The sequence below is a fragment of the Antechinus flavipes genome, chromosome 5 (assembly GCF_016432865.1).
Source record: "Antechinus flavipes isolate AdamAnt ecotype Samford, QLD, Australia chromosome 5, AdamAnt_v2, whole genome shotgun sequence".
Classification (NCBI taxonomy): domain Eukaryota; kingdom Metazoa; phylum Chordata; class Mammalia; order Dasyuromorphia; family Dasyuridae; genus Antechinus; species Antechinus flavipes.
In genome coordinates this window covers 130,650,884-130,676,227 of record NC_067402.1, presented here as the reverse complement: position 1 = coordinate 130,676,227, position 25,344 = coordinate 130,650,884, and the positions used below count along the sequence as shown (strand labels likewise).

The 25,344-nt window shown below is 34.3% G+C and overlaps 1 protein-coding gene across 2 annotated transcripts in view; it reads left to right on the top strand.

The window, feature by feature from the left end:
• The window catches only part of TES (testin LIM domain protein), a 103,184-nt gene that overhangs the window by 5,279 nt on the left and 72,561 nt on the right, over nt 1-25,344 (top strand). The window contains exon 1 of one of the 2 annotated variants that reach the window (XM_052000725.1): nt 19,534-19,754. The exons of the other annotated variant lie outside the window; for it this stretch is intronic. Coding sequence (XP_051856685.1) covers nt 19,728-19,754 — 27 coding nt within the window. The 5' untranslated portion in view covers nt 19,534-19,727. Of the gene's footprint in view, nt 1-19,533; nt 19,755-25,344 lie in introns of those variants that run through there. 2 annotated transcript variants of the gene reach the window in all.

The window sequence follows — 25,344 nt, the reverse complement described above, 5'->3', positions numbered from 1 at the left end:
CTAACATAGTTTTGTCTTTTTGGTCTTCTTCTACAACAATGGACAAAAACCAACTAATCAACAAACTTTACTCTCAAGTATCCTTATCCCTTGTCCTATCATTATTTATACTTTTCTAAACCCAAAACCTGGAGTACTTCCATGTTTTTACTCCTTTTGTATTTGCTACTTAATAAAGCTCTAGGAAATCATGTATATTATAAATTTATGTCATTTAATTTCAACTGAGCCTCCAGTAGAACTAATTAGTCATCTATTGTATTCTCTACAGAAACTATTTCAAATCTTCTTGTCTCCTCAAAATTCTGATGAGACTGTTTCCTTCTTTCTGCCTACCAACTTGTAGTCAAAAACTTGTCCTTTCACTTCAACAATAAATAAGATCATTTTCCTAGGACATCCCTTCAACAACAATAAATAAGACCATTTTTTAGGACATCCCCTCTCCCTTTTCCCCCATTCTCATCTGACATAATTCAAATTTCTCCCTCTACTATTTCTACCTCTTTCCAATCTCAAATGAAGTAACCTTTCTCCTTTCCAAGGCAAATTCCTCTCTTTGTATTCTTGATCTTATCCCTTTGGTTTTTCTACAGTAAATTGTTCTATCACCATTCTCTCACTAAACTAATCTTTAATCTCCTCCTGTATACTGGATATTTCCCTATTTCATGTAGATATTCCCATGTTTTCATCACCTTTGAAAGTAAAGTTTATTTCACATTTTCCCAAGCAACAGTAGAATCCAATGACTTCAGAGTAAGAGGTGGAAAGTAGAAATTCTGGTGTGGATAACAAGATATCTGGGATAAATGGTTGGATGTAAAACATGATCTGGTCTAAGTGGTCTCAGAGGGCCTTACTAGGTGAAGTAAACTAGTTAGTACAATAACTTATTAATCATTTATCTGTACCCAGCATTTTAAAAGTAAATGGGAAAAAAAATTGCAAGCACTGGAGGCATTATATTCTGATTTCTGATCAGTATGATCAGTAGTATTCATGGGGCGGGGCAGGGAGCGGGGAGGCAGCTATAGAATTGATGGTAAGATGTTAAGGATAGAAGGCTATATAGATTTTGATGGCAAACATGATCTGACTGAATGCTTTGGGATAAACTAGTTGAATTTGTATTTACTCTGTCATAAAAAAGTCAACTATTAAGAAACCTCATTCTTTTTTGTTTGTTTTTCCTCCAAGTGTAATATCATTTTTTAATTAAAACTTTTTATTTTCAAAACATTCATGGATAATTTTCAACATTCACCCTTGCAAAACTTTGTGTTCCACATTTTTTCCTCCCTTTCCTCTACCCCCTACCCTAGACAGCAAGTAATCCAATATCTGTTAAACATGTGCAATTCTTTTATACATTTTTCCACAATTATTGTGCTGCATGAGAAAAATCTGATAAAAAAGGGAAAAATGAGAAAGAAAACACAATTCGAGCAAACAACAACAAAAAAGAGTGAAAATAATATGTTGTGATCCACACTCAGTTCCCACAGCCCTCTCTCTGGGTGCAGATGGCTCTCTTTATCACAAGACCATTGGAGGTGGCTTGAATCATCTCATTATTGAAAAGAGCCATGTTCATCAGATTTGATCATTGTATAATTTTGTTGTTGCCATATACACTGATCTCTTAGTTCCGCTCACTTCACTTAGCATCAGTTCATTTAAGTATCTTCAGACTTCAGTGAAATCATCTTGCTAAACTGTAACTTATTCAGCCATTCTTCAACTGATAGTCATTCACTAAGTAAGAAACTTCATTCTTATATGTTATAAATACTTTTCTTAAAAGAAAGTCAGAAGATATTAGACAATTTTTTCTAAAAATAAAATATTTAAATCACTGTGAATTGAATTTGAAGTCTGCCACTTTCAATCACTCTTGAGCAAACAGATTTTTATAAAATAGCCTAAAACACATATAAACATAAAAAATCTATATTTGTATGTGCATGAATACTTAGTGAAAACTGAACAACACAAACAATGAAATTGACTATATCTTAACAAACATGAAATGATTACTTATTGATATGGGAGTAAATCAGAATTGACTCTCTGCAGTCAGATTACATCTCCAAATCAAATGTTCAAGTGGACTAAGCTTGTATTGGACTAATAAGCCACAGTTGAACACATTGTACCTTAACTCAACATCATGATGTCATTGATTCTCTTTAATTATGAAGGATCAATAACAGTAATCAGAACTGACTTTGGTGGGTAGGGCAAACATCAAAATCAACATCAAATTATAAAGATGATAAAAAGATACCATGTTAATTGTAATAGCTTCAACCTGTGATATTCAAACAAGTCACTGATATAAAAAACAAATGGAATGAAAAGAGGTAAAGAACCTGACCTTCAAAATCACCATTTCCCGCAGAAATTTGACTACCCTTAAAGTCTTCCTTCATATGCTCAGAAAAAAATTTCTATTTTTCTCAAATCCCTTCCTTTTAAATTTATCATAATATGTTTACTGGTTTATTGGTTATTATATTCTACTTTGGACCATTTATATTGGAAATATGCACTATCTAACTGATTAGATTGTAAGCTCCTTGACTGTGGTCATGTGTTATTTTTCATCTTTGTGTCTAAAACATTTTTGCCTATACTAGATTCAAAATTGTGTGGCAATGAAAGAGAGGATTTGACTATATAAGGATAGGGTAAGAGAGATTCTGTTTCAAGTATGGGGATAGATATGAATAAAAAAAGGCACAGACTTAGGAAAAAAAGCAGGATGAGAAGGAAAGATGACAAGTTTGACTAGAACACAGCTTACAACCAGATTTTCAACAGCTTTACAAAAACTTTATTCATTAGTCAACAGACTCAGTAAAAATGTTTAGATACAAGACTAGCATTGTCATGACAATGCATTAAAAAAATAAAAAAATAACATGGACATTATAGAAGCTAGATTGAATAGGGGTATAGAAAAGGAAAGAAAACCACTTATGAGATTATTACAGTACTTGTGACAAACTCTGTTCAGTTTCAAAGGGCCAGTGGCTCAGCAGTCAGCTGTGAGAACTCTAATACAACCACAGAAGACAAATTGTAAGCCCCTGAATCCTAGGACAACAGGTGGGACTAGGCCAGGCTAACACAGTGCAGCAGAAAAGCCTGCAGCACAGCTGGCCCCAGCACAGTGGAAATTCAGTGAAAGTCACCTGTCCACCTGCAAAAAAACAAGTCTTGGGACAGAATCCCCTATGTTCTAGGAGCAGAGCTCAACTTTTAAAAATGAACAAAAATGCAAAAAGAGTTCTGAACACATAAAGCTATTATGATGACAGGAAAAAGGAGACTACAAATCCAGAAGAGGACAGCAATGGCAAAATACCTACTAGTGAAATGTAGGGAATTATTAACTGGTCTCAAGCTCAGAAGGCTCTCTTGGAAGAGCTCAAAAAAGATCTTAAAAGAAAAAAGAAAAATGGTGAAAAGAAATGAGCTATGTAGAAGAATTATAAAAGATTTTTTGGGAAAAGCCAACAGCTTGAAAAAGGAAGCACAAAAAATAATTGAAGAAAACAACTTAAAAATAAATTTGGTGACACGGGAGGAAAAATATACTGAAGAAAATAACTTCTTAAAAAATAAATTTGGCAAAATAGAAAAAGAAAAGAAATCCCATAAAAGTACAATTGATCAAATGCAAAAGGAGGTAAAAAAAAAAGCAAACCAAAGAAAATAATTCACTAAAAATTAGAATTGGACAAAATGAAGAGAATGACAGAATGAGTCAACAAAAACCTCAAAAGTATGAAAAATAGAAGAAAATGTAAAATACTTATTGAAAAAACCAGTGACCTGGAAAATTGATCCAGGAGAGATAACCTTAGAATTATTGGACTATCTGAAAGTCATGATAAAAAAAAAGAGCCTGGAAAACATCTTTTTTTTTTAAAAAAATAACTTTTTATTGACAGAACCCATGCCAGGGTAATTTTTTACAGCATTATCCCTTGCACTCACTTCTCTTCCGATTTTTCCCCTCTCTCCCTCCACCCCCTCCCCCAGATGGCAAGGGTTTACATGTTGAATAGGTTACAGTATGTCCTAGATACAATATATGTGTGCAGAACTGAACAGTTTTCTTGTTGCACAGGGAGAATTGGATTCAGAAGGTATAAATAACCCGGGAAGAAAAACAAAAATGCAAGCAGTTTATATTCATTTCTCAGTGTTCTTTCTTTGGGTATAGCTGCTTCTGTCCATTCTTGATCAATTGAAACTGAATTAGCTCTCTTTATCGAAGAGATCCACTTCCATCAGAATACATCCTCAAACAGTATCATTTTTGAGGTATATAATGATCTCCTGGTTCTGCTCATTTCACTTAGCATCAGTTCATGTAAGTCTCTCCAGTCCTCTCTGTATTCATCCTGCTGGTCATTTCTTACAGAACAATAATATGGAAAACATCTTTTAAAAAATCATTAAGGAAAACTGCCCTCATATCCCAGAACTAGAGAGTAAAATATTCATTGAAAAAATCCACCATTCACCTTCTGAAAGAGACCCTAAAAGTAAAATTCCAAGGAAGATTATAAATAAATTCCAGGACTATCAGATCAAGGAGAAAACACTCCAAGAAGCCAGAAAGAAACAATTCAAATATTGAGGAGCCATAATCATGATTACGCAGGATTTAGCAGCTTTCACATTACAGGACCAGAAGCCTAGAATATGATATTCTGGAAGGCAAAAAACCTTGGACAACAACCAAGGATCAATTGATGAGATTTGGTTCCCCTCGATTCTTGATCAGGGAGCCAAATGATGAGGTTTGTCACAGGCAGGGAGTTGTGGGAACCCTGTTTTGTGGTGCAGATCCTTTGTAAATGAATTTATGAACCTGAAAAGTTAAACTGGCAAAATAAGTTTATTAGCATTGGGAAGTCAGCCTTTGCTAGAAAGACTACATTCTTTGGTGGCAAGGTCCCAAAAGAGGGATATAAAGTTTTTTAGCAGAAAAATCCTATCCTAGCAGAGAAATCCCAACAGGAAAGTTAAAAGGACTGGGGAAGTCAGCCAGAGAAATCCCAGCAGGAAGGTAAAGAGGGAGTCCTGTTAGGGAAATAGGTGAGAAAAATAAAGAGGGAGTAATGCTGAAAGAGAATGTCATTTAGTGGGCAGAGATTCCCTTGCAGGTAACTATGCCAAGGGAGATCCCTTGGTCTGGTACGATTCCTGCTTAGAGATCCTTTACAAGGAGTTGGGTTGAAGGAAACTTGTTATATGTGCAATTCTTGGTGGGGACTGAGAGTTGAAATCAAAATAGAGTATCTTGGAATTGAATGAGAAGTTCTAGACTAATTTTCAACTCAACAGAGAATGTAATTAGTAGTGAGTGTTATCAGAGGAGGGAGGGCTGTTCTCTCAGGATAACAGAATGAAGCTACTTATCCTATTTCTCTCACGTTGGTCTTTTATAGAGGCAAGAATTCTAGGAGACTATCTCTGTGAAGGAGTTTCAGAGAGAGAGAGAGAGAGAGAGAGAGAGAGTTTTCGGGGTCCCCCTTCAGTTTCAGGGTTCTCATGTCACAACTACCTAGCAAAATTAAGCATTAATCTTTCAAGGGAAAAGATGGAAATTCAATGAAATAAAGGGATTTTTAATCATTTCTGAAGAAAAGACCAGAGCTCTACAGAAAATTTGATCTCCAAATACAAGACTGAAGAAAGGCATAAAAAGGTAAACAGGGAAGGAAAAAGCCACCTTGGTTTTTAAAGGTTAAAATGTTTACATCCCTACATGAGAAGATGATACTTGTAACTCCTGAGAATTGTATCTTTGTCAGGGCAGTTAGAAGGGATATTCATAATCAGAGGGTATAGGTATAAATTGGCTTTAATGTGATAATATAAAGAAAAAATTAGGGATGGAAAAAGGACTTTACTGGGAAAAGAGGAAAGGTGAGGTAAAATGGCACAAATTATGACATATGAAGAAGCATAAAAGACCTATTATAAAGGGAAAGAAGAGAGAGGGATGAACTTAATCTCAACTGATTTGGCTCAAATAGAGAATAACATACATACTTAATTTGGTATAGATATTTATCTCACCCTATAGGGAAGTAAGAGGGGAAAGAGGAAAGGAAAGAGGTAGGCTAAGATGAGAGGGCAGAACTAAAATGGGAAAGTGATAAGAAAGGAGGGGCTGATAAAAGGAAGAGGAATTAGAGGACGTGGGGGTCAGAAGCAAAACATTGGTGAAGAGGAAAAGAATGAAAGAGAGATAAAAGTATAAACCTGGGAAAATTGGATGATGGAAAAAACAAAGTTAGTAACTTTAACTGTGAATGTGAATGGGATGAATTCTCCCCCAAAATGGAAGTGGATAGCAGAATGGATTAAAATTCAGAATCCTACAACATATTGTTTCCAAGAAACACATTTGAAACAGAGAGATACATATATAGCAAAGATAAAAAGGCTGGAGAAAAATCTATTATGCTTTAAGTGAAGTAAAAAAGTGAGGTGGTGATCCTGTTCTGAGACCAAGCAGAAGTAAAAATAGATCTAATTAATAGAGATAAGGAAGGAAACTGCATCTTATATAGATAATGAAGTAATATCAATACTAAACATATATGCACTAACTGGTGTAATATCCAAATTCTTAGAGGAGAAGTTGTTAGTTGCAAGAAGAAAAAGAGAGCAAACTATACTAGTGGGAGATATCAACACTCTCTCTCTGTGTCTCTTTCTCTGTCTCTGTCTCTCTCTGTCTCTGTATCTCTCTCTCTCTATCACACACGCAGAGAACTAGATAAATCTAACCATAAAATAAACAAGAAAGAAACTAAGGAGGTGAATAGAATTTTAGAAAAATTAGGTAAGATATATCATTGGAGAAAATTGAATGGAAATGAAATACACCTTTTCCTCAGTGGTACATGGCACCTACACAAAAATTGATCATATATTAGAGTATTAAAAACCTTATAATTAAATACAGAATAGCAGAAATATTAAAAGCATCCTTTTCAGATCATGATACAATAAAAATGCATGTAATAAAGAGCTATGGAAAAATAGAATAAAAATTAATTGAAAACTACTCTAATCCTAAAGAATGAGTGACTCAAACAACAAATCATAGAAATAATAATTTCATCCAAGAAAATGATGATAATGAGACAACATAACAAAACTTAAGGGATGCAGCCAAAGTAGTTATTAGGGGAAATTTTATATCTCTAAATTCTTACATGAATAAAATAAAGAGGAGATCAATAAATACACTAAAAAAGCTAGTAAAAGAACAAATTAAAACCTCCCAATTAAATCCCAAATTTAAAAATTCTGAAAATCAAAGGAAAAATTAATAAAATTGAAACTAAGAAAACTATTGAACTTATTTATAAAATCAAACGTTGATTTTATGAAAGAAACAGCAAAGGAGATAAACTTTTAGCTAATTTGATTATAAAAAGAAAATTACTGGTATCAAAAATAAACAGTGAACTTACCACTAAAGAAGAGGAAATTAAAACAATAAGTAAGAGCAATTTTGCCCAATTGCAGGCCAATAAATTTGACAATCTAAGTGAAATGGATGAATATTTACAAAAATATAAATTGCCCCGATTAACAGAAGAGCAAATACAGTACTTAAAAAGTTCCATTTTTGAAAAACAAATTGAACAAGCCATCAATGAACTCCCTAAGAAAAAATCTCCTGGGCCAGATGGATTTACAAATGAATTCTACTAAACACTTAAAGAACAATTAATACCAATACCATATGAACTATTTGGAAAAATAGGGAAAGAAGGATTCCTTTTAGAACACAGCAAAAACTTACCTAAACCAGGAGGGGCCAAAACAGAGGGAAAAAAAAATTATAGACCAATTTTCCTAAAGAATATTGATGTCAAAATTTTAAATAAAATGTTAGCAAAGAGATTACAGCAATTTATCACAAGGATAATACCCTAAGGTCAAGAGGGATTTATACCAGTAATGCAAGGCTGGTTCAATACCAGGAAAACTATCAGCATAACTGGTTATATCAATGACAAAACTAATAGAAATCGCATGATTATCTCAATAGAAGCAGAAAAAGCATTTGACAAAACAAAACACCCATTCCAAATAAAAACACTAGAGAGTATAGGAATAAGTGGAATTTTTCCTTAAAATGAAAAGTAGCATCTATCATTATATGTAATTATGTGTAATGGAGATAAGCTAAAAGACTTCCCAATAAGATCAGGAGGGGTGAAACAAAGATGCCTATTAGCAGCATTATTATTCAATATTATATGAGAAATGTTAATTGTTTCTAGGCATTTTTTAGTTGATTCTCTAGGATTCTCTAATTATACCATCATATCATCTGCAAAGAGTGATAGTTTTGTTTTCTCAGCATCTCCAATAATTCTTTCAATTTCTTTTTTTTCTCTTATTGTTAAAGCTAGCATTTCTCATAAAAAATTCAGCAAATTTGCAGGATATAAAATAAACCCACATAAATCAATAGCATTTTTATATGTTCTCAACAAAATCCAGCAGTAAGAGATAAAAAGGGAAATCCCACTTAAAATAACTGTAAACATAATAAAATATTGGTAAGATTACCTGCCAAGAAAAAAACAAAAACTATATGAACAAAATTACAAAACACTTTTCACACAATGTTAGATCTAAACAATTGGAAGAATATCAATTGTTCATGTATAGTCTGCACCAATATAATACAGAGTTTAATTTATAAGGATACAAATTATTCCCTAACTGATAAATAACCAAAGGTTATATATAGACAATAGTTGATGAAGAAATTAAAGCCATGTCTAGTCATATGAAAAAAAAAGCTCTAAATCATACTGATCAGAAAAATTAAAATTAGAACAACTTTATGGTATCACTTCACACCTCTCAGATTGAAGAAGATTGACAAGAAAATGTAATAATAAATGCTGGAGGGAATGTGGGGAAACTGGAACACTAATGCATTGTTGATGGAATTGTGAATGATTCAACCATTCTGAAGAGCAACTTGGAACTACCCAAAGGCCTACAAATCTGTATATACTCTTTGATCCAGTAGTCTCCCTATTGGGTCTGTCCCAAAGAGATAATAAAAGAGGGAAAGGACCCACAAGTACAGAAATGTTTGTAGCAGCCCTTTTTGTAGTGGCAAGGAACTGGAAATTGAGTGGATGCTCATCAGTTGGAAAATGGTTGAATAACTTATGGTGCATGAATGTAATGAAATAATATTGTTTTATAAGAAATGATGAGGAGGGTGATTTCAAAAAAAGCTTGGAAAGCCTTAAAGGAGCTGATGCTGAATGAAGTGAGCAGAACTAAGAGGCTTACACTGTACACAGTAATAACAAGATTATGTGATAATCAATTGAGATGGTCTTGGCTCTGCTCAAAAATGTAGAAATTTAAAGCAATTCCAATAAATTGGGGTGGGAAAATGCCATATTCATCCAGAGAGAGAAGTGTAGAGATTGAATATGGATTGAAGCATAGTGGTTTAACCTGTGTTTATTTATTTGTTTCTCAATTTTTCCTTTTTGGACTGATTCTTCTTGCATGACATGACAAATATTGAAATATTTTTGAAAGAATTGCACGAATTAAACCTGTATCAGGTTGCTTGTTTTCTAGGGGAAAAGGGGAGGTAAGAGAGGAAAGAAGAAAAATTTGGAACACAAAATCTTATAAAACTATCTTTACATGTATTTGAAGAAATAAAATACTATTGCAATTAAAAAAAAAACTAATGCCTGTAGCAAGAAAATGTAAGGGTATCAAGTAAGAGAGTTACAGGGCTTAGTCTAGAAAAATGTATATAATAGTTTCAAAATTAAGCTGAACTCCATCCAGGCATACACCCATTTAATTCAGAAGGGGTTGAAGTTATATATCACTGCAAAATTGGCAATGGAAGAAAGGTAAATGACTATTAACAGAATTAGGAAAAAGTGGTGATAAGAAGGAAAGATGATGAATGACTAATTTGATTAGTACACAAATTTCACAAATACTTGTCAAACTTCAGAGAATGTGAACACATCATATTTAATATACTTTTCAAAGCTTACACTATTTCAAAAGTTGTTGGAAAAGTGGCCAATCATGTAGATATGATTTATTTCATTTCTAATTCCCATCTAAAGAAATATTCAGTGTAACAAAGCTTATCAGCTTAATCAGGCACTCAATCAAAGAATTAATAAACATCTTTTAGAGTAGTTAAAATGTTAAGTAGAAGAAGTAACATTGTTTGGAAAAGTGGAAGAAAGTTCAAGCTGAAATGGAAGAAAAGAGGACAGCTCATTTATCACAGGATATGCACTATAACACTTCCAATATTCAAATGACACTTCCACAGGCCCCAGAGTTGGAAGCCTAGGACTAGATAGAGTCTGAGAGAAACAAAAAGGCAGCAAGGCTTCATCAACAAATCCTGTTGCTCTAATCTCATGTCCTGCTTGCGAAAGGGAGTTTTATATGTGAAGAGAATGTTATAGTTACAATTTACCTAAATTTTTGCAAAGTATTTGACAAAGTCATATCATTCTTCAACAATCATTTTTGTAAGACTTTGTTTTCCAATTTTTTTACCTTCCTTCTCTTCCCTACTCTTTCCCTAAGAAAGCAAGCAATCTGATATAGGTTAAATATATGCAGTCCTTTTAAACATATTTCCATAAGTCATGTCATTGTTCCTGGAACATGTGTGGGCAAGAAAATATTATGATAAGATACCTTCAAAAAAATTTAATGGTCAGGTCCAAGGACTATTTGTCAATGAGTGGATGTCAAGTTAAATGGTGCCCTGGCAACTGATTTTGGCCCTATGATTTTTTTAGCATTTTGTCAGCATTTTGCATAAAGACTTACATAGCAAACTCATGATTAGAAAATACAAAGCTAAAAGGTGATAGCTAACACATTGGATGACATATGGCCTAAAAAGATCCTGAAAGGCTTAAGCATTTTAAAGCTTTATACTTGGGTTTTAAAAATCAACTTTATAAAATACAAGATAGGTAGGTATAGTGAAATAGGAGTGAATGTGAAAAAATCGGTGTGTATTCGTAGACTACAAGTTCAATATGATTTAGCAGTGTGAAGTACCAGTTTTAAAAAGTAATGCAATCTTTTGGCTCATTGAAGAAAGACATACCTTCTGGTAATAGAAGATGATAGTAGCTAAGTAACTGTACTCTGCCTTGGTTAGGATATATCTGTAAACTATAGTTTACAATTAAATGCCACATTTTAGGAAAGAAACTGAAAAACTGGAGAGTATTCAGAAGAGAACAACCAGATGATGAAAGGTTTTGAATCAGTCTTATTATATGAGCATTAATTGAAGGAACTGAGCATGTTTAGGCTGGTGATGAGAAATGGGAAGTGGGGATGAAGTTTCATAACTTTATAACTGTAGAAGCAGCTAGGTGGTGCAGTGCATAGAGAACAAGACTCAGAGTCATAAAAACCTGAGTTCAAATCGGGCCTCAGATACTTATTAGCTACATGATCTTTGACAAGTATTTTAACCTCTGCCTCAGTTTTGTCATGTGAAAAATGGGGATAATAGCTGTACATTGTTAGGAGGATCAAATGAGATAATGATTATAAAGTGTTTAGCATAGTGCTTGGTACATAATGTTATATAAATGTTAACTATTATTATTATTTGTCAGATCTAAATATTCTTTTGATCCTACATTTTTTTTTTTTTTGAGGCAATTGGGATTAAGCAACTTGTGCAGGATCCCAGTAGTGAGTATTAAGCATCTGAGGCTGAATTTGAACTCAGGTCCTCCTGACTTCAGGGCCAGTGCTCTATCCACTGTGCCATTTATCTGCCCTGATCATGCATATCATGGATGATGGCTTTTATTTCACTTTTAATTTATCTGGCCATTGCAAGCAATATTTTAGGATTTAGAGCTAGAAAACCTTAGGGATTATCAGAATCAGCTCTTCATGTTGCGGATTGGAAAACTGAGATCAAGAAAGATCAAGTGATCTTCCAGATAGTGGAGCTGGGATTCAAACCTAAATTCTCTGTCTCCAAATCCATTGATTGAACCACTAATCCATATGAATGTTTTCTCATCTTTAAAAAGGTCTTTTTTAATGGTCTACACATATATGTAAAGTAGCTTTAAAGAAAACTTTAGTCAAGTCTATAAAAACAATTTTATGATGCTGACCATGTCTTTTTAGTCCACAAATGAATTTATAGAATATAAAATATGGTGCTCTATATTGTTTGCTAATTTTAACAAACCAGTTGACTACATTGATTTTGCTCCCAAGAAATGTCTTCCATATTTATTTTCACATGACAAGATCTTGTAATAATTCAACAACAGAAATTACTTTGTTCAGTGACTAGAGAGACTTCCATATAAAACATGCTCATTAGCCTTAAGGAGGATATCTTGTACTGAGTCCAAGTAAAATTAGTTTTTCCTTTCAAGGGTTAGGCTCTCCACATGTCCCTATTTTCTGATGATATTGTTTTAATTATGTTGAATCCTGGAACATTAAAAAGTTTCCTCAGAAAAATCCATAATTATTCAAAGGAAATTGGTTTAACAATCCACAACAGAAAAATAAAATGAATGAAAATGAATATTAGCTCTGATTTGTAGGTAGATACATAATTAATTCTTTTGGTAATTGTTATGTCTGTGCATAGTTACATATTTTGTACATATGTGTATATACACATAAACACACATATACATATATAGCATAGCAATGGATAAAGAGTTGACATTGAAGTTAAGAAGACCTTTGTTTCTAACTTCAAACTCTAATACATACTCTCTCTATATCAAACAACTCATTAAGATTATCAATTGTAGATCAGGTGCTGATTTGCATTGTCAGATAGAATTCCTCACTAAGTTTTCTTTTACCAGAACCTATATGTACAAAAATATTTATAGCAGTTCTAACGAATGGAAATTAAGGGAATGCCAATCAATTGAGAAGTAGATAAATACATTTTGTTATGTGATTATAAAGAAATACTATCATGCTTTAAGAAATGATGAGCAGAATGCTGTCAGAAAAATCCCACAAAGATTTCTATGAGTTGATGAAAAGTGAAATGTACTGTGTACAAAGTCACAACATTATAGTAAGATGAGCAACTATTCTCAACAGAACAATTATGAAGATGCTATCTCTGTTATCTTTCAAAAGAGTCCCGATTTCTCAATTGCCAGAAAAATATAAATGATGTTTGAATGTAGCAATTGTAATCACTGCATTCTTAACACCCCCAAATAGATGTCACCAAGAACTGGACGGGACTGAAAAACAACTCAACAACATTATTATATTTTTTTGACACTCACAACAACCTTGGGAGAGAGGTGGTATTATTTTGCAGATGAGTTGTCATTTTGCAGATGACGAAGCTAAGGCAGATTCAGTGACTAGTTTAGGGCCACATGACTAATAAGTGTCTGAGGCCAATTTTGAATGTAGATCTTCTTGACTCCAGGTCTGATATTCTATCCACTGTACCATCCTAACAGCCTGTAGATGATTCTCAAATCTCTATCCTCAGTTTGAACTCAACTCCATATCCCCATACTCATCTGCCTACAGGATATGTTAAATTGATTATCCCACTAGCACCTTAAATTTCATATTAATTTAATTAAATATATTCTTAAATTTATGTTTAATGCATTAAAACAAATATTCTCTTCTTTCCTAACCCTATTTTCCCTTCTAACTTCATCATTTCTTTATTCTCCCTGTGTTCATTATTTGTAACACCAGTATTATTTTTCTTGCTTTTTCTTTTATCTAATTAGTTTATTTATCAACCTCTATAAATTCCACATTCACATTTTTTGTATTATTCCATTGTTACAATTCTAATATAGGCTATCATCATCAAAATTTTTGTAATATTTAGATACTTTGTCAGTATTCCTGACCTCACTTTCCCTTCCAAAAGATCCTTCATAATTCTAGATTGGACTGTGATGTAACTCTCCTACACAAGAAAATTTCCACTGGACTGCCATTACCCAATGACCTATTGAGAAATAATATTAAAGGCTCTACATAATTTACTATTCCCTTCTCATCTCAAATATTCCCCTATGGCACTCTATAATCCAGTCAAACTAGGCTACTTTTTGCCCAACAAATGTCCTGTATCCTTTACCTCTTTGTGCCTTTGTTTTACCTTTCCTGATGGCTACAGTATTGTCTCTCCCCCTCCTTACTTGTTAATTTGCTATGTATCCTTTAAAGCAAGACTCAAGTACCATTAATTTCAGGAAGCCTTCTCCCAGATCAGTAACAACCTTCAAATCAATTTAAGAAGAATTTATTAAGTACCTTTGAAGTACTGGGCCCTGTTGGAGGTATGGAGGATGCAATACAAAGACAAAAATGACAACATTTCCTGAGCTCTTCCAATCTAATTCCTCTTTTGAGCTCATTTAGTATTTAATTTTGTTATTCTCTAATACTTTTATAATGTAATATATCAAAAGCCTCTAATTTTGTTCTTATTGGATTTTCTTTAAAGCAACTCAGATCACAATTCAGTTCAATTCATAAACATTTATTAAAAGTCTAATATGTGCCAGATCCTGTGCTAAATATTGGGGGATACAAAAAGAAGTAAAAATTCCCTTCCTTCAAGGAGTTTACAATTTAATGAGAGAGACAATGTGAACACAAATATATACATATATATATATTATATATATAAAACAGCTATATATAGGATAAATAGGAAATAATAAAAAGAAGGAAAGAATTGCAATAAAGAGACGTTAGAGAAGACTTCCTGTAGAAGATATTTTATTTGGGACTTGAAGCCAGGGAGATCAGGAGTTGGGGCAGAGGTGGGAGAGCATTCTAGGTATAGGGGACAGTCAGAGAGAGAATGTCTGAAACTGGATATTAGATCTCCAAGATTCATTAATCTGTGACCAACCTGGTGATAAGCCTCTCCAACATCAGTCATGCTGCTTCAAAGACAATTTATCACCATTTTCCAGGTTTATATTCACAACCTTTCCATTTTGGTAAGATCTGTCAGACTTTAAGACTTTGTAATTAAGCATTTGTTGACTATATATGCAGATCAATGTGCAGGTCACTGGGATATAAGGCTTAATTAAGATTCAGCCCCCCTGCACATAAAGTCTATGGTCTCATCCTAGATATGACACAGTACACTCAGATAACTATAAAGAAGAATAATATTTTATTGTGTAATAATGCCAGTTCTGTATTGGCTTCCTTATTGAATCCTGCTTGAAGACAGGGCCATGTTTTATCTAAATATGTTATCTCCCGCAGTGCCTATAATGCAATATAAACTTAATAAATGTTTATCATATTGGATTTACATGACTATTCCAGAAATAAGGTGGAAAATTCTCATAATTATGGTTTTATACCTTCTCGGCTCTCAAGGCTTCAGGAATCTATTTGATCATAAAATTGGCAAAGATCATAAAGAGATTTGTAAAGATAGCATTTGATACATATTGATGGAGTACCTATATTGTTCAAAATATTTTAGAGGATTCAATAATAAAATAAAACAAAATATGTTGGTCCCTGGACTCATGGTACATGAAGTATATTTAAGGAGACAAGATGGACTCAAAAAAGGCAAACTATAAAAGATAATATAAGTACCATAAACTGATACCAATAATAAATACCATGAGTTCAAAGAGAAGAAAAGTTAAGTCTATCTGGTATTATAATTGAAGACTTCATGTTGAAGGATAGCATGTTAGATTTCAATTGCACAAACAAATGGCATTAATAAAAGTAGAGAGATGGAAACACTCTCTTAGAGAAATAACAAGTTTAACCAAAGGCAGACATTATTTTATTTTTGTCTTTGAATTCCCAGTATGTGTGCATTGCCTTATATACAGATGGCACCTAATAAATGCTTGATTGATTGATATGGCTTATTGAGAGAGAAATCTGCTACCATGTTGTGACTTAATTCAACAATTGAATTCAAATCTACAAATGATTATTAAGTGCTAATAGCATGGAGAATACAATGGTAGGGCCATGGAAAAGATAAAAGGTTTAGTAAAACACATTCCCTTCCTCCATGGACCTACAGTAAAAGGTGATACTTGTGCACCATTGATTTACTTATCTCTATAACACTTAATATGTATTCAATGCTCTATCCACTAAGTTATGCTGTCTCTTTTAGTAAGTGACTAAGAAAGATGGAAATGTTGAAGAAGAGTAGCAAAAGTTTCCTGGAAATAGAGGCATGTGACTTGAAATGTAAGGGTCTGATAAGTGTTACACGGGTATTTAAAAAAGGGGAAAAGAAGCTTTCCAAACAAATATTATGAGTAAAGACACAGAAGTAGGAAAATAGTGAGTATGTATGCAGATAATATGTACTGAAGTAGAGATTAAGAACACAGAATTAGTATGTGAGGAGCCTAGTGAAGCACGGGAGAAGAATCAAAGACAGTGCTAAAATAGGTACACATGTATGCATTTATTTTTATGCATATACCCTTACATATATTTATATAAATATACGTTTGTATGTATGTGTGTATTGTGTACATATGTGTATATGGGTTGTTCAAGGAAGATTAGTACTTCTGATATGAGAGCTTGCCAAGCCCTTTTCAGAACTGCTCATCCACGTTTGGTGTCTGCATCTGACATCCAACTCATCTATGGTTCCAAGAAGATCTAGCAAACACAGTAGCTATACCCTAGTAAACCATCTCAGCAATTTAATTCTGTGATGTCCCCTAACAACGAGTTAAGTGGTTGCCTAATGAATACTATCAGGATCAAATATAAACTTCTTTGACATTTAAAGCTTTTCATAATTTTTCCATTCTCATTTTTTCATATACTCTGGCCACACTGGCCAATTTACTATTTCTAAAAAAAAAAAAAAATCTACCAAATCCACTCTTTTCCACAAGCTGTACTCAGCCTAGAATGCTCTACCCCCTCATTCCTATCTTTTATCTTCCCTAGATTCCTTTAAGACTAATCTCAAATCTCACTCCTTCTGGAGGGATTTCCCAGTCTTCTAACCTGGCTAGCCACTAGCTGCTAGTTCCTTAACTTTTCTACCAGCCTTCCAGTTAATGTACAGATATCTAAAATCTACTTAGTGGTTTATACTTTGTCACCCTCTCCATTAGAATATGTTTCTTAAGGGTAAACAATGTTTTGGACCTTTCTTTCCATCTTTATAGTGCTAAATACAGTTCCTAGAATATATAATCTTTGACTATAAGAATTTAGATGCACTACTCTAAAAGGACAGCTTAGATTCATTACTTTAAAACAATAATTGTCAAATAATTTTCATGTATGGAATGTGATAATTGTGCCTTATTTTCATTCATAAAACTATTTGAGGTTTCCCCACTTCTTCCTAAGGATAAACTCATAAAGTATACTTATGGACTTAGATAGTTCCATATCACCTGTCATCATAGACAATCCACATTCTCCTTATTAGTTAACCTTTGATAACTCATAAAACATTCTAATTTCATACTGTCATTTCCCTCAAGCAGTTACTGTTTTCAAAGATCTGAGGGTTAGATCTGAAAGCAGATGCAGTATACAATACCTTGCTCGCCCAAAATTGATACTATGGAACTCTCTAAAAGTAGGGAGCACCTCTGTACTCATCATGACACAGATATCATAAAAAGGTAAAGCTGGGAAGCCATTTATAGAGTTGCCATAGGACCCCAGTCAACCAGTATACTTTATTCTCCTTTGAACACTTAAACCTTATACAGGAATTTCCTTTTCTCCTCTTGAGTGCAGATTATTCCCATAATCACATATTTGGAGAGGGACTTACCAACATGAAATAATTGAAATAGGAAGGCAAAAATAATTAAATTTCCTAGTTCATTCTTGACTTCCTAAAGCTTATGGAGCCCTCCACACAGTTAAGAAAGTTAGTGATCCTTACATAGAAGGTTCCTGAATGCTAGGCTAAAGTATATGAAATTATATTAGAGGTGATAAGAAACTACTGAAGGTTTTTGAAAAGTGTAATGAATGGCAAGAACGGTGTTTTGAAATATCAGTCCTTCCAAGGAATGGGGCACAGACTGAAGTAGGGGTTCTTCATTATGTCATGAACTTTGATTGCAATCTGATGAACTTTCTGGGAATCCTCAGAATGATATTTTCAGATGAACAAACTGCACAGGATTACAAAGGAAATTGATTATATGAAACATTATTTATAAATTATATGTGTATGCATGTATACATATGTTTGTGTATATACACACACTTAAAGACAATTCATTTTCCAACCCCAGATTAAAAACCAATGGTGTAAATGGAGAGAAGAAGAGAACCCAAAAGAGGGCTTTGGAAAACTCCTAAAATTAATATTTATGGCATACTTGAAGATGTCAGAGAGAAAACTTGATTACTGGTCTAACTCCAGCAACAGCTCTCTAACCATGACACCACTACACTTCTCATATATTTACATAATTAAGGATTAGGTGAGGGAAGAGAAACTAATTTATTTGCATTTGTTGGGTTACGGGATACTTCTTGAATTCATTTTTCAATACCCAAAATTCCTTTCTCTTTTAATCACAATGAATTTAAAGCCACTTTTTGGTTGTTGTTATCATTAGAACTCTGCTTTCATGGTTGATATGCTCTAGTTGATGTTTTACTTTTTTTTTTTTTTTTTTAACATCATTGGAACATATTCCAACACAGCTGCTGCAAGAGTGCTAGGATAATAGTCACACACGGACCTAGGCACATGCAATTTCAGTATTTTCACTTTAGAGCATCAAGGACTTTGGACAAACAATCCCTTCCAAGGCAGGGATACTTTCTCTAGTGAAAGGTTCATTTGGATTTGTCTTCCGGTGGTCTTGAAATTAGGTAACAATCTTTTGTTTAAGAAATCAAAACCCAGTCTTGTTTCCTGAGTTAAGGCACGTGTAGGGGCAGATCCTAGGATGGGTGTTATGGAACAGCATCTTTCCGGGGGGTTTCTTCTCCTGGGGATAATTAATCTCCACGTGCTCTTTGTCTCCCTCTTTGCTTTCCAAGAAAGCATCTCTTAATAAACACATAGCCTGGAAACAGCACATGTCCTTGAAAAAATTAGGGCGCTAAGGCCGCTCATAGAGCAGTCAAAGGACCCTCCCCTCCTTTAGCAAGCCTCTGGGGCTGCAATTCAACTCCCTAGAGAACTGATAAACTGGGCTTTGGAAACAGCCCGCAGGGGCCTCCCAGGTAGCCTCTAATCATCTGCCAGGAAAAAGCAGCCCTCCCGCCTCGCAAAGGCCGTCATACAACTGACCCGCCCCACACCTTCTCAGCCACAGCTGGCCTGAGCCTAGGAAGGTATTTGAAGCGCTATGTGATTGGCGCGCCCTCGCAACCCGCTGAGCTGCTATTGGTTGTCCCGCGCCTTTGTTTCCTTTTTTCCACTCCGCAGTCTGAACCCCTTTAGGGCAGCGGAAGTTTCACTGCTTGCAGGGTTAGCTCGCCTCTGGGTCGGGGTTTGGAAGGGAGCTGCAACTCACTCCGGCCAGATTTTCTGGAAGCCTCCCAGTAGCAAGCTAACCAAGCCGAGGCAGCCTGTGCCGCCGCTTCATTGCCTGGGCAAGAGGGAGGAAGACCCGAGCAAGAGAATCATGGATCTGGAGAACAAAATGAAAAAGGTAAGAGAGGCAGGAAATGCATTCACCTGAGCTGGGCTGTGCCCCCGTAGCATCTCATCTCCGGGTCTTCCCCAGCCCAGAGCTTTTGCCTAGTCTCTTGTCTTGGAATAAAACTGCAGTGAAAAAACGTGCCCTAGAAGCTCGAAGCCTAAAGGGACCCAGGTATCCCGCCCGAATGGGCTTCAGGTACCCCGCCTGCTGGGGCGGGAGGGAGTGGCTGACCTCTCCTTAACTTCCTTGAAACAAAAGGCGAGACTGGGAGGGAGAGAGGGAAAGAGAAAGGGAGAATAAAGAAACTTCTGGGTTCTGCCTCGGCACATTCCGGGTGCTTGCAAGTTGACATCTGCTTTCCTGGGGGAGCTAATTGGAAAGGGGGTTTAAGAGGAGACGCCCCAAGAACGAGGCACATTCTTTTCCTGTCTCAGGAAATCTGTCTTGAGCTTTCGTGGTTTTCAGGGCACTGGTCTGACTCTGACAAGCCTGCGGAAAAGACTCATTTTTAATTCCTGTAAAGCCGCACGCAGAATTCTGGGACTTGGGCAGTGATTTTCATGAAACCTGCTTCTTCTCCTTCCTCTGGTTAATTTTTTGAAACGTGACGATAGCTGGACACTCGCTGTTTAATTCTAAGTTTGATATCGGTGTGTTATCTCCAAAAGAAACCTTGTTTCCCTTGTTCTCCCCTTCACTTGATGACAGCATGCCATAAACAGAGATTGTTAAAGAGAATAGCTCTGGGCTAGTAACTTTTCCCCACCTTCAGTTGAGCAGGATGTCAGTGATAGTCTTGAGGTATAATCTTTCCAGACATTCCTGCCAGTACCAGTCACCTGAGAGGAAGGGAGGGGATGCAGCTGGTGAGTCACAGAAAGTGGCAGTTCCAGGTTAAGTTCTCATTGCACTCAGTGGAAGATATTATCTCTGGGGATCTTGATAGTTTTGTGCATTATGAATGTAAAAGTTCCTACTTAGAAAAGTTGGAGCATTTCTGGGCAGAAGAAAGTAGAAATTTTAAAGACTTTAATAGTCTGCATATCTCTAAAACATAGCAAACCGTATTGCTGTGTTTATTTTTTAAAAAAATGAAATTTCTTTTTCTAGCAGGATTCCAGTTTTTTTTTTTTTTTTTTTTTTTAAGCGTAAGGAAGCCTTAGAGAAGAACAACTAAACGTTGCATAAACTTGTGCATTCTATGACTAAGCCACCACATAAATGGAGCTTGAGAAACAGGAAGGCATATGAAAGGCTTGGGGGAGTGCCCTGCATGTGCTGATATCTTCCAGTATGACTACGTTTTCTAATATGGTTTTAAAATTGGGGCTCATCGACAAATTTCTGTGCACCTTGGAAAGTTTTGCATGTCATTGAAAATAACTTTCTGGTGATAAAGATATCTTCAAAACTTATTTTTCATAAATAAAAACCCATTTAAAATTTTTTTAAAAATTTGTATTTAAAATTTTGAGTTCCAAATTATATGCCTCTCTCCTTCCCTGCCATTCCTCCTCCCTGTAAAAGTAAAGCAACAATAGAGGTTATATATGTGCAATTACGTAAAACATTTCCATTTTAGTTATTTTGTACAAGAACACTTGAATAAAAGAAAAAAAAAGAAAGAAAAAAGTGAAAAATAGAATGTGTCAGTTTATATTCAATGTCAATTCTTTCTCTGGAAGCAGATAATATGCTTTATTAGTCCTTTGGCATTGTCTTGAATCGTATTTCTGAGAATAGCAAGTTATTCACAATTCTTCATTGAACAATATTGCTGTTATGTTAAAACGTTCTCTTGGTTCTGTTTACTTCACTTTGCATCAATTCTTGTAAGTCTTTCCAGGTTTTTGTGAAGTCATCCTTCTCTTGTAGCACAATAATATTCTGTTCCAATCATGTACCACAGCACCACAAAAAAGAGCTACTCTGAATATTTTTGTACAAATAAGTCCTTTTTTTGTTTTCTTTTTTAGTTGTTTTGGATATAGACTTAGCAGAAGTTTTGCTGGATCAAGAGGTGTGCACAGTTTTATAGTCCTTTGGGTATAATTCCAAATTGTCCTCCAGAATGGTTAGATTAGTTCACAATTCCCCCAACAGTGCATTAGTATCCGTCCCAGTTTTTCCACAGACATCAAACATTTTTTTGTCATAACAACCAGTCTAATAGATGTACCTCAGTGTTGTTTTAATTTGAACTTCACTGATCAATAACAATTTAGTCTTTTTTCTTATGATTGTAGATAGTTTTGACTTATTTATCTGAAAACTGCCTGTTTATATCCTTTTACCATTTATCAACTGGTTAATAAATTGTATTTTTATGAATTTGACTCCATTTGCTATATATTTGAGAAATGAGGCCTTTATCAGAGACACTTGTTACAAATTCTCCCTCGTTTTCTGTTTTCCTTATAGTTTGAGTTGCTTTGATTTTGTTTGTGCAAAAATATTTTAATTTTATTTAATCAAAACTATTCTACATGTTGAAATGCTTTCCAGAATCTTCTCTGGTTCTAAATTATTCCCTTTTTAATAAATCTGACATAAACTATTACTCATTGTCTTAATTTGTTTATGGTATCACCATTTATGGGTAAATCATGCATCCATTTTGACTTTGTATTGGTATGCAGTGTGAGATGTTAGTCTACCTAGTTTCTGCCATATTTTCTCATTTTCCCAGTAGTTTTGTCAGATAATGAGTTTTTGTTACAAAAGTTTGGATCTTTGTGTTTATCATATATTAGATTACTGTGATCATTTACTACGATGTGATTTGGTTTAGCTGATTTACCACTCTGTTTCTTAGCCCAGTATCAGATTGGATTGGTTATGATCATTTTAAAATTTAGTTTGAGATCTGGTATGGCTACTTTTGCATCTTTTTCCATTGATTCTTGACTTTTGGTTCTTCCAGATGGATTTTATTTTTTTTCTCTATAAAATAATTTTTTGGTAGTTTGATTAGTATGCTATTAACGAAATAGATTGTTAAGTAGAATTGTCATTTTTATTATATTGGCTTGGCCTACCCATGAGCAGTTAACATTATTCCAGTTTTTTAGATCTGCCTTTATTTGTGTGAAAAGTGTATTATAGTATTGTTAGTAGAGTTTCTGGGTTTGTCTTGGCAGGTAGATTCCCAAGTATATTATGTTGTCCACAGTTATTGTAAGTGGAATTTCTCTTTCTATTTCTTGCTGCTAGACTTTGTTGGTAATATATACAAATGCTGATGACTTCCATGGGTTTATTTTGTATTCTGCAACTTTGCTGAAGTTGTTAATTTCAAGTTTTTTAGTCGATTCTCCAAGCATAACATCATGTCATCTGCAAAGAGTAACTGTTTTGTTTCCTCAACTATTCTGATTCTTTTAGTTTCTTTTTCTTCTTTTATTGCTATAACTAATATTTCCAGTACAATATTAAATAATAGAAGTGATAATGCTTTACCCCTGAGCTTATTAGAAAGGCTTCTAGTTTATCCCCACTACAGATAATGCTTGCTGATGGTTTTATCAATTGCAAAGTACCGGCTAGCTCCCTTGAGGGCCTCAGGATCAGCCAGAGTCAGGATAAATCAAAATCCTTGGTTTTTAGGGGTAGAAAGGAAGGAGGCAGGTAAGCTGCATCTTGGATTCTGGAGTCAGGAGCCTCTCTCCTCCTCTTCTGCCTCCAAGTGACTCTAACTTCTCTCCCTCCACCCTCCAATCATTGCCTAAGATTATCTCACCACCAAACATTCAGCAAGCATCAATGGTGAGGAGAGCTATAATCCAAATATAAACTAATAGAGCCATTATCTCACATCAGATAGGTAGCCTTAAGTGCTCTCTTGTCTGATTCAGAGTTTCAGCCTTCTACAATAAATATTACTTATCATTTTAAGATAAGCTCCATTATTCCTGTGCTCTCTAGTGTTTTTTTTTCCTTTTAATAAGAATGGATGCTGTATTTTCTTAAAAGCTTTTTCTGCATCTATTGATACTCATATGATTTCTGTTGGTTTTGTTATTGATATGATAAATTGTGCTGGTTGTTTTCCTAATAGTGAATCAGCCTTACAATCCTGATATAAATCCCACCTAGTTATAATGTATGATCTTTGTGTAATCTTTTTGCTAACATTTTATTTAAAAATTTTGCATCAATATTCATTAGGTAGAGCATCAGCCCTGAAGTCAGGAGGAACTGAGTTCAAATTTGGCCTCAGACACTTAACACTTCCTTTGCAGATTAATGTGACCCTGGGCAAGTCACTTAATCCCAATTGCCTCAGATATCTATCTCTATCTATCTATCTATCTATCTATATTCATTCATTAGGGAAATTAAGATAATTTTCTTTCTCTGTTTGGCACTTCCTGATTTGAGTATCAGCATCATATATGTGTCATAAAAGGAATTTAGTGGGACTTATTCTTTGCCTGTTTTTCCAAATAGCTTATAAAGTATTAGAATTAATTGTTCTTTAAATGTCTGGTAGAATTTGCTTTTGAATCCACCTGGCAATGGGGATTTTTTCTTAGGACATTCATTGATGACTTGTTCGATTTCTTTTTCTAAGATTGGGTTATTTAATTAGTTTATTTCTTCTGTTAATCTGGATAATTTATGTTTTTGTAGACAGTCATTCATTTCATTTAGATTGCCAAATTTTTTAGCCTATGATTAGGCAGAGTAGCTCCTCACAGTTTTTTTGATACTAGTAATTTGTTTTTTTCCCCCTTTTTAAAAATCAAATTAACTAATAGTTTGTCTATTTTATTAATTTTCCCCCATAAAACTAGCTCTAGCTTTATTTACTAGTTCAATGGTTTTCTTATTTTTAATTTTATTAATGTCTCCTTTGATTTTCAGGTTTTCCAATTTGGTGTTTAATTGGGGCTTTTAAATGTATTTATTTATTTTTTTTTCAAGTTAAATGCCCAATGCATTGATCTGTTTTTTTCTCTATATTTCATTGATGTAAGCAATTAGAGAGATAAAGTGCTTTGGTTTCATCTCATAGATTTTGGCATGTTGTCTTATTATTTTCATTTTCTTTAGTGAAATTATCTGTTTCTATGATTTGTTCATGTATCTTTATCTCTTTTAATTATACCTATTTTTGTTTTTGCTTTGTCTGAGATCAAAATTCCTACCCCTGCTTTCCTTGCTTCAGTTAAAAGCATAATAGACTCCACTCTAGCCCCTAACTTTTATCCTGTGTGTATTTGTCTGCTTCAGATGTTTTTTTATAAAAATAAAAACAAAACCATATTCTAGGATTCTAATTTTAATCCATTCTGCTACCTGCTTTCATTTTATTGGTGAGTTCATTCCATTCACATTTTTAGTTATGATAATTGTATTTGCCATCATGCTATTTTTGTTTACTTATCTCTTACTCTCCATCTTTTACCGCCTCACAAATTTCTCATCGCTGCCTCCCCAATATATCCTCCCTTTTATCAATCCTCTTCTTCTTCTGTCTTCCCCTTTTTACTTCCTTATAGGGTATGATAGATTTCTTTTTTTTATAAATAATAGTTTTTTAATTTTCAAAACATTTGTAAACCTCTCTTGCAAAATCTCATGTTCCAAATTTTTC